General features: G+C 42.2%; 1 protein-coding gene across 1 annotated transcript; it reads left to right on the top strand.

Moving 5' to 3' along the window:
- The first annotated feature begins 316 nt into the window (after window positions 1-316).
- On the top strand, window positions 317-9,288 carry CD164 (CD164 molecule). Its single transcript, XM_075087423.1, has 4 exons — window positions 317-568; window positions 3,811-4,038; window positions 5,198-5,278; window positions 6,174-9,288. Exons 1-4 carry the CDS (start codon window positions 448-450, stop codon window positions 6,326-6,328), a joined length of 585 nt encoding a protein of 194 aa, XP_074943524.1. The 5' UTR covers window positions 317-447; the 3' UTR covers window positions 6,329-9,288.
- The last annotated feature ends 3,496 nt before the right edge of the window (window positions 9,289-12,784 follow it).

Genomic DNA, 12,784 nt, shown 5'->3' with positions numbered 1-12,784 from the left:
CACATAGCCTCCGGCGGAAGCGAGAGGCGGCAACCGCTGCCAGCCGCCCCACCCCGGCTCCTCCCCGCGCGACCCGTCCCCGCCCTCCGCCGCGCCACAAGCCAATGGGCGGCCGCCGCTCTGCGGCTCCTGCCGGGGGGCGGAGCCTTCGGGGGGAGGGTGGGAAGGCGGCCGGGCAGCGCGTGACGGGCGGGGAACGGTCCCTTGGGGCAGCGGGGATCGTTCCATTACCCGTCGAATGGGGGAGGAGGGGCTGGGCGGAACCACGCTACCGCCCCAGTCGCTCTGTCCGGCCCCCGCGGGGGCGGTGCCGCCGTGGTGACGTCGGGAGGCGGGGCGGCGGTGTTGGGAGGGTGCGCGCAGGCAGCGGGAGCGGAGCGGGGCCGAGGGAAACGCTGACCGAGCGGGAGTCCCCAATCCTCGCTTCGCCGCCGCACCGCCGCCGCCATGGGCCGGGTACCCGCGCTCCCCCTCGCCGTTCTCTGCCTGGCCTGCCTCTGCGGGCTGGCGGCGGGGGCCGCTCAGAGCCGCTGGGCGCGCGCGACCGGTGACAGCACCGCGACCGCTGGTGAGTGCTTCGCGATATCCCCCCCCTCCCCCCTCCAGCGGTTGCTGACGGGGCAGCCCCTCCCTCGCTCGCGCTCCGCCCGTTGTTGGGGGGGAACGGGACGGAATGGAGAGTGGGGCGGGCTCCGCGCACCGAGCCCGGCGAGGCAGGGGGCGCCGGGGGGAGCAGCGCCCGGCCCGGCCCTCTCTCACAGCTCGGGCGCCGCCGCTTCCCCGCGGCCGCAGCCCGCCGAGCTTTTCGCCCGCTTCTCTCTTTTCGCTTCCATTTTTGCCCCTCGCTGTGGAGTTTTTGCCCCTCCGGTATTTCCCTGCCTACGCAGCAGGTGACTCTACCAGCCGGTTAACTTTGTGTCCGGTAAAACGTACGCGGCGTGTTTGTTTCGTGCAAACTTGCACAGGTCACATTGCGGGAGTTAAAAGTGTTTACGTGGCGAAGAACCACAAAACGTGCGGCACGGCCCGAAATGCTAAAGGAAGAAGTTGTTCTGGAAGCGCTTTCGTGTTCTCTGGCTGCGTTGCGTAATGGCGCTGGGAGCAGCGAAGTGTGAAGCTGTCCCCTAACTTCTGCTTCAACCCTTCTAGATTTGCTTTTCAGCCCTACCACCGACGACGTGATGTAGGCCAATATGGGGCAGCCTATCGGAACCGTGAACTGCGCGAGGACTGCCAAGAGTCAGAGGTTAACAACCGCTCCGGTGCAGCGGGAGAGGGCAGTGTTGGTCCAGCCCGACAGACCTCTGTTAGTGTTTCCAGGTTTACCCCTCAAGTGTAAGGGGGATATCCGAATTTACCCTGTGTAACAGCCAGACCGACAGACAGGTTTGTCGTGGGAGCATGCGTGAGCTTGCCTACGCTTAAGAGCTGAGTTCATGGTACCAGAGTCATTTCTTTCAGTGAGAAGCAGATATCTGCTGATGGGGAGAGCTGGGGAGCTTGCTCTTATCCCATATAAAGACCCTAAGAGAGCCTTTCATAGAGAACGTCTTGACACCCAGTTGCTGATTCAGAAGTTACCAGCTCATTCCTGAAACCTTTTGCTGTGATAAAAACATCTCCTGATGCCTTACTCTTGCAAATCTGTTCCTCCCGTATGCTGGTCTGGGAAAGCTGTTTTGAAAGTAAACTAAAAGTCCTAGTGCACCTGGTATTAGCTGGCTGCACTGGCTGTCCTCCTATCTCCACAGAGGTACTGTGCTAAATTTTCTGTGTACCAGTGAGGAATTTATAAAAGTGAAGGTTGTTCATTCATCAGAAGTGTTGTGTGTGCTGTGATTGTTCTTCAGGTGTATAGCCAGAATAATAAATGACTATTTCTTTTTCCTGAAATCTGTTACCCAGAAACTGTCATATAGCTCTTGAAGTGGTTTAAATGCCTTATTTCTGAAGGGAACAAGGCAAGTCTGTTGCATATCTCACTGATGCAAACCAACAAAGGTCTTCTCATATCTTATGTTTCTTGAAAGTGAAGAAATAGCACCAATATCTCTAGCCTGATCCTGTCATAACCAAGAGAAAGGCCAGGTGGGTTCAGGCTTAATTCAAATTAATTTAATTCAAATTGAATTTGAATTCAAATTAATTTAGAATACCAAAGTTAGTTAATTCATCTGTAGTTGTTACCTTGAGATGTAAATTACCATGCTGATTGCCAAAGATCTGTGAATAGCAGCAGGGAAAAGTGAAAGGTCACCCAGAGGTGCCTGGAGTGGGTGGGTATGATGTGAAATCTGCTGGAGAGTATGCAGCATAAGGAGTTGTGGGTTGTATGTGGGTTTTCTGAGTATGATGGAGGTATGAGTAAGTCTTAGTTAAAACTAATGCAGTAAAACTGTAGACTGGGAGAAGATCTTATTTGATCCAGGCAGTGGATGTGTTGTCATTGTGGTTTTAAGGCAACAATGTTTGACTGAGATAGTCAGCCTGGATTTTCTGGTTTTAAGATCTAGACCACCGAATGAAAATTCTTAATACCCTTGTCTAGATGAGTGCAACAGTGCTGCTAAAGAGGCTGGCTCGCATGAAAGGAGGCACCATGCTGCTATGGGCTATCTTATGGTGGTGGCAGCCAGTCAGAAATAATTCCACTTGACTTGGATTTCTGTGTTTGTAAAATGGTGACAATCAGCTCTTAATCAGGAGTGTTAAAAGTACCATTTTTCAGTGCTTTCCAGAGAGCATGCTGTTACCATGCCTTGTTCTATATCTGAGAGAAGAATTTCTGCAGTCTGTTCCTGTTAAACTTGTAGTGACATTAGCAGGTTGTGGTTTCACTTCTGCACATTCAAAGAAACTTAAAATTGTCACTTTTAGTTAGTAGAAGGTCTCTGTTGGTGTAACAGGAACCTGTATAACTTCTCAGCTCTTACAGTGTCATGGCTCAGCGCTACATTTGGGGATTGATGTGCAAAAATGTTAAGGTGGTCCTAAACTGACTTGATGCAAGTGGGACCTGAGAGAATGGATATATCAGAATCTACAGCCTATCTCTGTAGAAGCAGCTCTGGTGTCCCACCATGCTGTATTGTTTCAATATGTAAATAACCACATTTAAATGACTCTGAGCATAATGGTGTTCCAGCAGGAAGCTTGCTGATGTATCCGTGTATGAGTAAGCAACAGTTTAGATAAGCTGTCTATGTGTGATTAACTTACTATACTAAGTTGCAGAAGGCTTCACAGTTGTATGGGTAGGTATTTTTTACAGCACATGCTGAAGCTGAGAGCACCTATAACCAGCAGCAGCTCCAGAACAGAAAGCTTTAGCTAAACTTCCAAGTTCTTGAGAGATTCTTGGTTTTCCCCCCATACCACTTCAGCTGTGTAACCACTCTGATTTCTAGTTGAACTTGACAGGTCAGGCTCAATTTTAGTTTCAGTGAGATTGGGAAGCAGTACTGAATACCTAATTTCCTGTTGAGTAAAGCATGCACAGTTTATGATTGTACAATAGGAGTCTTCTCCCTTCTGTTTGAGGAATCTTGAGTCGCCACTTGAACGCTGGGTTGATTGGGCTGCCTGTGACAAGGTTTTTTGTGTGTTTGCTCATGCAACTTTTACTGTTAGTGTGGTGGATTGAACATTCAATTACTTTGTAATTTCAGACCAAGACTACAATAGACTCAGTGCTATATGAGTTCCCTGAAACCCAGCCTGCTGCTGTTCTGTCGTTTCATTGTGGGGTTTTTTTGATTGAATACTGACATTAATCTCTACCATAACTCTATTCTTTCATAACTCCTACAGTTGTTCATCTTTCCAGTACTACTGCATCATCCTCCAATACCACCACGGCGCCTTCCAATACCACCACGGCGCCTTCCAATACCACCACCACCACCACAGCATCTTCCAATACCACCACGGCACGTTCCAATATCACCACCACCACCACCACAGCGTCTTCCAATACCACCACGGCACCTTCCAATACCACCACAGCCAGTTCTGCTACCACAGCTCATACTGCTATAGGTAATAAAGTACCACTGAATATAGAATGGCAGTAAACCAGAAACCAGTCAATAAAATAAAGGACAAGGGCTTTTTCCACAGATCACTGTAGTAGCATGACTAATAAACATCTGATGTATGGAATACGTAAATGGTCCCAAGGGTTGGAAGAAACAGATTTTATAAAACTCTCAGAGAAAATGCTTCGTTCCAATATAATTAAGAATTGGCTCAGTGGTAATTGTTATAATTAGTAATTTCCACTAAATATGAGTTCTTAGGAGTTTGTTTTTTTCTTTTGTTGCCCAGTTCAAAAATTTCTATTCTTACACACGCTGCCATCTTAGCAGTGGAGTTCTTAAAATTGCAAACCCCTCATCTTTAAAAGCATCTGCTGCTTAAAGGAGATGGGAGGTAACGAGTTGGTACTTGATTAGGCTTGGAACAGCCTAATGTACTATAGGGTGATGTGTAGCTTTGAGTAAATCTACAAATGTTGGCACTCATCCCAGGCTGATTAATGACTAATGATACTGATTAATTTTTAGTAATACTAACCTGGGCAAGGGGGGTGGGGGTGTGGTGTTCAGAGACCCAGTGTTCTGACTTGATAATGGAAGAGCTTTTAAGAGGCAGCCTAGTTACAGGTGACTGTTTATTCCAATGATGTCATTCACAGTTAGTGTTTTGGGGACGGGGGAGAAAGAGGAAGTTTTGCTATCCTGTAAGTGTTTAGCTCCTGTCTAGAGTTATTACCTTAAGTACTTTTTAGTACAAAAAATACTAACCAATTCTAAGGGCTGCTTAATGAAAGTCCTTTGCCTTGATGCAGATTCTCAGTTGTCTTGAAGCATCTGGTTTGATTCTTGTTCAAATACCAGCATTTATATTAGTGCTTGAAAGAAGAGTGGTTTCGTCTGAATGAAAAATCACTGTCTGATCTGTGGAGAACCTTGAAATATTTGGGAAACTATGGTATGCAAGTTAAAAAAAATCCTTATTGCAGAAATTCAGCTTAATGCTGTGCAGCTGAACATCTAAATTACGTGGGGTGCAGTCTGAGGTCAAAGTTGATCCTTTTTTAAGCAAAACAAGACAAATCATTTACATGAGAACTTCAGTGCTTCCAAACGTAGCTCTTGAAGCTTATGGTATGTCCATACTGTCTTCTCTCAAACAGCTAACATCACCAATGTAACTACACATGTTCCTCTACCTACAACTGCTGTTACTTCAACTACCACAACAACCACTATTCCAGGTAACTGCTACTACTAGCATAATTAAAGCATAAAATACTTAGAAATTAGTGTTGCTTTAAAAGCATTATATTGAAAGATTTACCAAGTTACAACATTAGTGTTAGTATATCTGGTGTTGGCACTCCTAACTCTACAGCATGTCTAATTTTGTTAAGGTGATGTATGTATGTAGCAAGGTAATAACTTGAGAAACAGAGCTAGTTGGTGAGTTATTAAAAGTCAGGAATGTGGGTCAAATGAAATCAGCTGGATGCTTTTAATAGTGTGGCTGGAAGTCACTTGTTAACTCACTTATCTTTCAGAGGTGGTATTTTGTTTTTCACTTGCAGCATAATCAGGGAATAAGCTGAATATCTCAGCATCAATCCTAAATATGCTAATTCGTGAAAAGCTCTAATGAAGTAAAGCTCTTTGAAGCTAGCCATCAGCAGATGGCTGTTGCTTCCAGATTCATGTGTTGGGGCTTCAGCTGATTTCTTTAAGCATGATTCTTGGGGTAAAGTACAGTAGATGGAAGATAATAATTTAATTTGAATTTAAGCAAAAACCTGGAACAAGCAGCAGAGACTGGAAAACGTGGTATACTTCTGTGTAAAGGAGGAAAGCTTTGGCTTTTTGAAGTATAAATGAAGTCCAGCTGGGACTTGCTCAGTATTGAGGTCCAGAGCAGTTTGGCTATAAATAGCTCTAGCCTTGTACAAACAGTATTTAATCAGAATTTGTGTTACTAATTTAAACGCAGCTGCTGGCATGTCTTTACTTTTGATTATTGTGTTGGTTTTTATTGGTGTTTGGATGTGTTTAGTAATCTCTAATACCAGGAAGCCAGTACTAAAATCTGTAGAACTTTTGTGAGCATTGCGCACTCACAAACTCCAATGTGGTGTTTAACAGGTACGAATACTACTCCTGCACCTTCTTCACGCAAATCTACATTTGATGCTGCGAGTTTCATAGGTGGAATTGTCCTTGTTCTGGGTCTGCAAGCTGTTATTTTCTTTCTGTACAAATTCTGCAAGTCGAAAGACCGAAACTATCACACACTTTAGGACCTGGCACTTCATAATGGACTAGTAGCCCAACACCTGTAGTTCACTGAACCAAAATATTTTTCTGTTGCTCATGGAAGACAGCAATTCATAATTATCCTTTAAATCTCTAAAAGAAGACTTCAAAAGAATATTTTTGCAACATTATACTTGGCAAGAGGTGATACGAATCTCTTCAACAGGATTACTTGCAATATGCTGCATGGGTTCTAATGGCTGTCTTATTTTCCTTTAGTGGCTGCTGCTGTGGGACTTTTTTTTTTGATATGCCAAATGTAGACATTCAGAAATTCTTATTCAGTGGCAACACTGTCTTGAGTAGACAATCTCATGATGACTTATTGTGAAGGCTAATTTAGTCAGCATTTGATACAGTATCCCTTCAGTTTTATCAAGATGAGAATTATTGGTGACTGACTTCAGGGAGTGAAATACCATTTATACTAGCTTGTGGCTCTTATAACGTGCTGCTAGAAAGATGAACAAAATTGTAGAAGTAGATAGTGTCTTAACAGAATAACAAAACCCATAATTTTTTTTACGCAAGAATAAAGGTTGCCTGATAAAATACTGCATTCCAAACAGAAATCCTAAGCCCTTTCCAATTAATGTTGAGGATGGAGAGGGGATGTAGGGATAATCCTTCTAAAGGGGAGATGAAGATTAGTGCCTTAAAAGACTAAAAATCAGTAGGCTGCAAAAGCATCCCACCTATCTCAGAGATAAGTAAAACTATTATGTACTAGCTTTATATAGGAGAGTGGAATACATGTGACTTGAGCATTCCAGTTTTAAAACTTATTACACTAAATAACTGTCCCTTATTGACTTTGTTTGAGGGCGAGAGAGCATGGTACAGTAATGTTCAACTACAAACAGAAGCTTTTTGTTTACCTTTTGTTCTGGCCTACAAAGACCAATGTAAAACTAGTGATAAAGCTCAATTCACTCCCTGTATAAAAAGGCAACAACTTACATTTGTACTTGAAATTCTGGTGTTTGGGAAATCCTGAAATTTTTCTTATTCAAATAGTTCTTAAACTCATTGCAGTTAATTTCAGGGTTTGGGTTTTTTTTCTTTTTTATTCTCCTTTATGTCTGCTTGCTGAAGGAACAATTAAGGGTAATTCAGAGGATCTGCTGATTTGATCCTAGTCAGGATTGCTGTAGTCCTGGGCTGCCAGGACTACATCTTTTTTTATTTTCCCCTTCCCCCTTCCTGGCATCAGGTTTATGTCACCCTGCAGTGAACCAGTAAAGGAAATCTATTTGGCCAAATAGGTTTGGTTTGGGGTTTTTTTTTTCCCCCCCTTGGCTGGATCAGCCATGTGATCTGAGTATCAAAGGTATGTCATCCCCAATGTAGATTGACTTGAGCACCTGTGAAAATAAACCCACAGGAAAAAATGAAGTAATAATAAAATCAGTTGGTGGATGTAGCTTACAATACATAGCTGTTGATGATATCCATCATGATCAATTTCAGAATAATTTGTAGTACTGTCTTACTAGCTCTGACTTGACTGGAATTTGGCACCCAATACAAAATGATAGTATTAATGCAGATAATAGTCATGGCAGTGGAACTTAAATATGAAGCAAATTAGGTAGGCTTCAGTTGGAAACTTAAAAGTGCACAGTGTTACTTTCTTGTGTTCTTCTGGTTTGAATGGCATTGTTTCTATTCTGCTGCACAGAAAACTCAAATTGCTACAAATACAAAAGTTACTTACCAGTACTGTATCTTTGAGTTAATTAGCTTTTGGTTTTCTAAACAAAACTAAGACAATCAGCTCAGGTTTTTTAAAACAGCAGAGTGAGCAGCCAGTTTCCAGCAACAGTTTGTATGTGGGTTAGATGGTAAATCCTTGGCCTTATTGTGAAATCACTGAGTCTGTCCTTTCCCTATCTCAGAACTATGTTATTACATTTATTTGTTTAAAAAGATATCCATGAGCTTGTATTCTGTGCTTTGAAGTGAGCAAAACATTCTTCTAAGGTCTGACAGTTCTCATTCAGTTCAGCAAACCAAACTCTATGCCTAGTATATAACTTTTTTGGCCTCAAAGGGCTATCTTTTGGGACACTTTCAGAAAAGTGCTACAGAACACTTCATAGCATGGAAGACATTGCCAAAAAAAAAAAAAGTGTTGCTCTGTAAAATGTTGCTAAATGCTTATTCATGAGCTGTGCTGATCCTGATTTAGATTGCTGATAAAGTATGCTGGTAAAGCAAACTAAAAATAATTTTTGAAGTGCCTTAAAGTTGCTTAATCTTTTGCCTCAAATTTTGTTTAAAAGGGTGGAAGGGATACCTTGCCTTAGGTACTGAATTTTCTTGGTGCCAGCAATTGCTACTTTCCAAGTCTTTAGGAAACCCATGATTCCTGACATGTACAGAGGCAAATCTGAAAAACTCAAGCTTGTACTGTATCAATTTAGTCATGTTCTGGAAGGCCTGCACTACGCACCGCTTGCTTGTTAGCCTTGCCAACAAGGTGTAATCCACAGTTTACAGAGTGGTGGCTCGTATTGTTTCCCTTTCAGTTGTTTGGGGGGAGGGGAGGCTGGGTTGTACATCTTCACCATGTGCTTGGCTGCCTCACTATAGAAATTACTCCTTTGTGAAATGGCAGTGTCAGCTGATCTGTGCTGTGTACTTGCAAAAAACCTGAAGTAACAACTTGCAGTTTTTCTTGGCCTTGTGTTTTGAAGTGGAAGGTAGCTAATAGATCTGTAGTTGTATTTGCCCCTAAATCAATTTTAGGCACTGAACTATGGTGACTCTCTGATTTATCTGGCTTTTTCTTGAAAGCCAACTTGTGCAAATATCAAGCTGTTATCTTATGAATGTTCTCTGCAAGTGTTGCTGTAAAAGTTTGTATTTTGTTTTCAGTGGAAGAAAATTGAAACAGTTGTAATCGCAAAACCAAACTGATCAATAAAATCTGTTGAATGGACTTTTACTTGTCAATTTTCTTTAATTCTAAGCAATCCCAGCGGGGACTGTCACCAACTTTCCGGAGATAAGAGCTGTTTTCCATAGGAATTGAATAACATTGTGGGGAAAGAGGAAGAATGAAAGGTTTGAAAAGTCAGGTTAGCTCTCCTGAATAGTGTTAACTTTGCATTTGGTACATGCAAGAATACTGATTGAGATTTTGAATTGTCTCCAAAAGAATTCTCATCTAGGTCCTGTTTTCCATGTTAGTTTAACAGTCCTGTTCTCCCCTTAAAGCCAAGGAACAGCAAGACATTTATTAAGTGTTCCACTTGCAAAAATCTGTAAAGCTTAGTGCTCTTCTTTCCAATAGCAAAACTTGTAATAGTGGATGTCAGCCTGTAAGGTGCTAATAACCCCTACATTGTAGCATCTTTTCACATTAAGATCTTTGACCTTCAAAAAAATGTATTGCTCTGAACCTTATTTCTTTCCTGATTGCATGAGAAAGGAGGTTGTTTGCTAGGGAATAACTTTCAGTATGCTGAACAAGAGAACAGAGGGTGTGCGATCCTGTGGTTGCAGACTGACTAAAATGATAGCCAGCTCTGAGCGAAGTAACCTCAGTAGTTTCACATCATGACCTTGATGCTTTTGTGAGTAGTGGATGAAGTGTAAACGCATCACTAGGTAGTATTGACATAACTCACTCATATTATGGGAAATCGCAAAAACTTTAGTAGTGTTTCTGGAAAGGCTGTATGGGAATGGAGAAAACCTGGAGCTTCCTGATGTGCTTAAAATTGCTGTGCCTTCCAGAAAACAATCCATTTCTGCACACAGTCAAGGACTGAATTAAGTTTTTGCTACGATGCAGCACTGAAAGCCCATGCACAATTGTTTATCCCTATAGTACCAGTCTTGTGTTACTGCTGTTCTTTGAAGCTAGACTTCTGTAATTACAGCATTCATCCAAAAATCATCTTTGAATTTTGCTGTATGAAGTTGAATAATGCTTGAAGTATTCTATCAAGAAGCTGTAATTATCCTGAGACAGCCCTTTCCTTTTTACTGCTGAAGGGCACTGAAGTGTTTCATGTTGATGAAATTGTTCTACTTCCAAATTGACATCTGATTCCTGAAATATGCTAGAATCCCATCTGATGGCTTCTTTAGTGAGAGCTAACCTTGGATAGTTATCAGTCACCTTGTCATTCATATAAGGTGTACCTTAAAAAGAAGTCATTTTTGATAACTGAGTCCACAGCATTCTAAGTATCTTGTGACTTGTTTTGGTATAGCAGCAAGCCTGAATGAAATAAAGCTTGTTTCAGTAATGGTGAAGGATGTCAGCCTCATTCTGGGAATTGTCCATCTCTAAACACTGCAGCACTTTCCTTTCTAACAGAAGTTAGTTCCTTTACTCAGTGTATAACCAAAGCAATGCTGTTAAGGGTTGCCTGAATTTAATTTTAGGTCTTAGTTATTTATAAGAAGAATACTGAGGTATTTGATTATTCCTGTTCACAAGAATCCAGGGATGTGGATGATGCAAAAAGGTACGAGTTAGAATACTAACCTATCAAAAGCTGTAATACAGTTGGATGCATCTCTGATCCACAACTTTGAGTCCTTTATTGGCTAGGCTATAAAAGCAAGCTTTTTTCCATGCAAGAGAAATGCAGATAAATGTATGGTTTTTGGTGTGTTTTCTTCTAGTTAGTGTAGCATTGTGCTTTCTAGGGGGAGGGGAGAGAAGATGTTAAAGGTGGAGGCACTTATACTTTTTATGGGTAATCTTTAAACAGGCACAAAAGGTTTAGTGTATGGGCAGCAGTCTCTGGGGGTGAGAGCACGTTGCTGGGCAGGATGTGGTAGTCAGGGGCTGCAACGGGAAAGCAGTTAAAAAAAACAAAAAAAAAACCCAAAAATAACCGAAACACCATACCCAATGCTTTTGCTCTAAGCACTTAGCTATGCTTTGTGCCACCATGTTCCAAGGTTAGCAGAATAAAAGGAAGCCTTTTAGTTTTGACCAATACCCTTGCCTTTCTGTACTGTGCTGCATTGTCTGGGAAGGGAGGACATGCAGTGCTGCTCTTGTTCAGAAGGAACATCTGCATCATCCAGTACCTAAAATGGATTAGCAGATTAACTGATTGGAGCTGCTATTGAACACTGCATCCAAATAAGTTGAAGTGGATATGGACAGCATTGGAGTATTACTGCCTCTTTGATTTGTATATAAGTTGTTCTCTCACTTCAAGGTTGCCAGTTCAGTGACATTTTCTAAAATGTTCTGGACTGATTAAAAGTACATTTAGGCTTACTTCTGGACCAACCTTTGTTTCTGTAGCTGCATGAAGACAGTAGGAAGAGACTTTTCATTTAGGTGTGGTAATAACCTATCTGCCATTCTCTCTTCCCATCTGCTAGGCACCTGAAAGTATAAGTAACATATAAAAAGGGTCACTCACCAACCATGGCATGGTACCAAAAAAAAAAAAAAAAATCTTTCCTGGACCATTGCTGACTAAATACCTCCCTCCTGCCCCTTTTCTGTAGTCAATTTCTGGAACTTTTTTTTTTTTCCTGCTTGCTAGCCATACCTGCTGGTGACCTTGCTCTTAAAGCTAAATCTTCAAAGGGGTTTGACTTATTGTCCAGATGAAACCTGTCTGGGTATATATACAAATTGCAGCTTTCAAACTAGCAAAGAAGTTGCTCATCTTGCAACCATATCAGCTTATGACCAATGCCACCATTACTTATTGTCTTTGGTCTTCGAGCGTTTCCCCCTGTTCTGTTGCTGCTTCTTGGGTCACAATTCAAAGGATGCTGCTGGTAATCCCCATGCTGAGTGGATGCTGAAAGCTTGTTACTCTGGATCTGAGCTGCAGAACCTGCAAGTGTTATCAACAATACAGAGCTAAAACAGAACTCAAATGCAACAGCTGTTGCTTCCGACCTCTAAGCAGAATGTTGGGGTGAAAAGAAAAAATAACCACCAAACCAAAAAGCCCAAAACACGTTGTGAACCCTCAGCATAGTCCTAATAGAATAATAGATTGCTTAGTCTGGAAAAAGTGGTTCATGGATGGTCTTGACAAAGTATAACAAAAGCAATTTGCAGATAGTTGCAACTATTTGCAAAGTCTGTTTACAATCACCTGCAATTTTTGCAGCTCACCCCATGCCCTTTTCATTCATAGTAATGAGTGTATCAGCATTCATTCCTCCAGCAGAAGACATCTCAGTGAAGCAGGAAATTCTTGCTTCCCGAGGTCATCTTCATTACATGTGACTATTTCCCCCACAGCTCTCTTTCCCAGTCTTGTTGAAAGTCAAGATTAAAAGGTGTGGGTGGTTGTTAATGATCTGTTCCTAGTGACACTATATTGCCTAGTGAATTCCAGTCTTCATCTTCGTAGCTTTCTGAAAAGCAGAGATGCAGCTGCTTAATGCCAACCCTTCAGCCACTAAAAAAATCCCCACTAAATCAAATGCTATGCTTA

This window comes from Phalacrocorax aristotelis, chromosome 3 (assembly GCF_949628215.1).
Source record: "Phalacrocorax aristotelis chromosome 3, bGulAri2.1, whole genome shotgun sequence".
Classification (NCBI taxonomy): Eukaryota; Metazoa; Chordata; class Aves; order Suliformes; family Phalacrocoracidae; genus Phalacrocorax; species Phalacrocorax aristotelis.
Note: the sequence above shows the minus strand (reverse complement) of the source record. Positions and strands in the feature narration are given on the sequence as shown.

What these genes read in the sequence shown, in the direction of transcription:
- CD164 (XM_075087423.1), top strand. Translation starts at nt 448, where the DNA reads ATGGGCCGGGTACCCGCGCTCCCCCTCGCCGTTCTCTGCCTGGCCTGC. An exon ending in TGACAGCACCGCGACCGCTG is followed by an intron (nt 569 to 3,810) that starts GTGAGTGCTTCG and finishes TAACTCCTACAG; the next exon opens with TTGTTCATCTTTCCAGTACT. An exon ending in CACAACAACCACTATTCCAG is followed by an intron (nt 5,279 to 6,173) that starts GTAACTGCTACT and finishes GGTGTTTAACAG; the next exon opens with GTACGAATACTACTCCTGCA.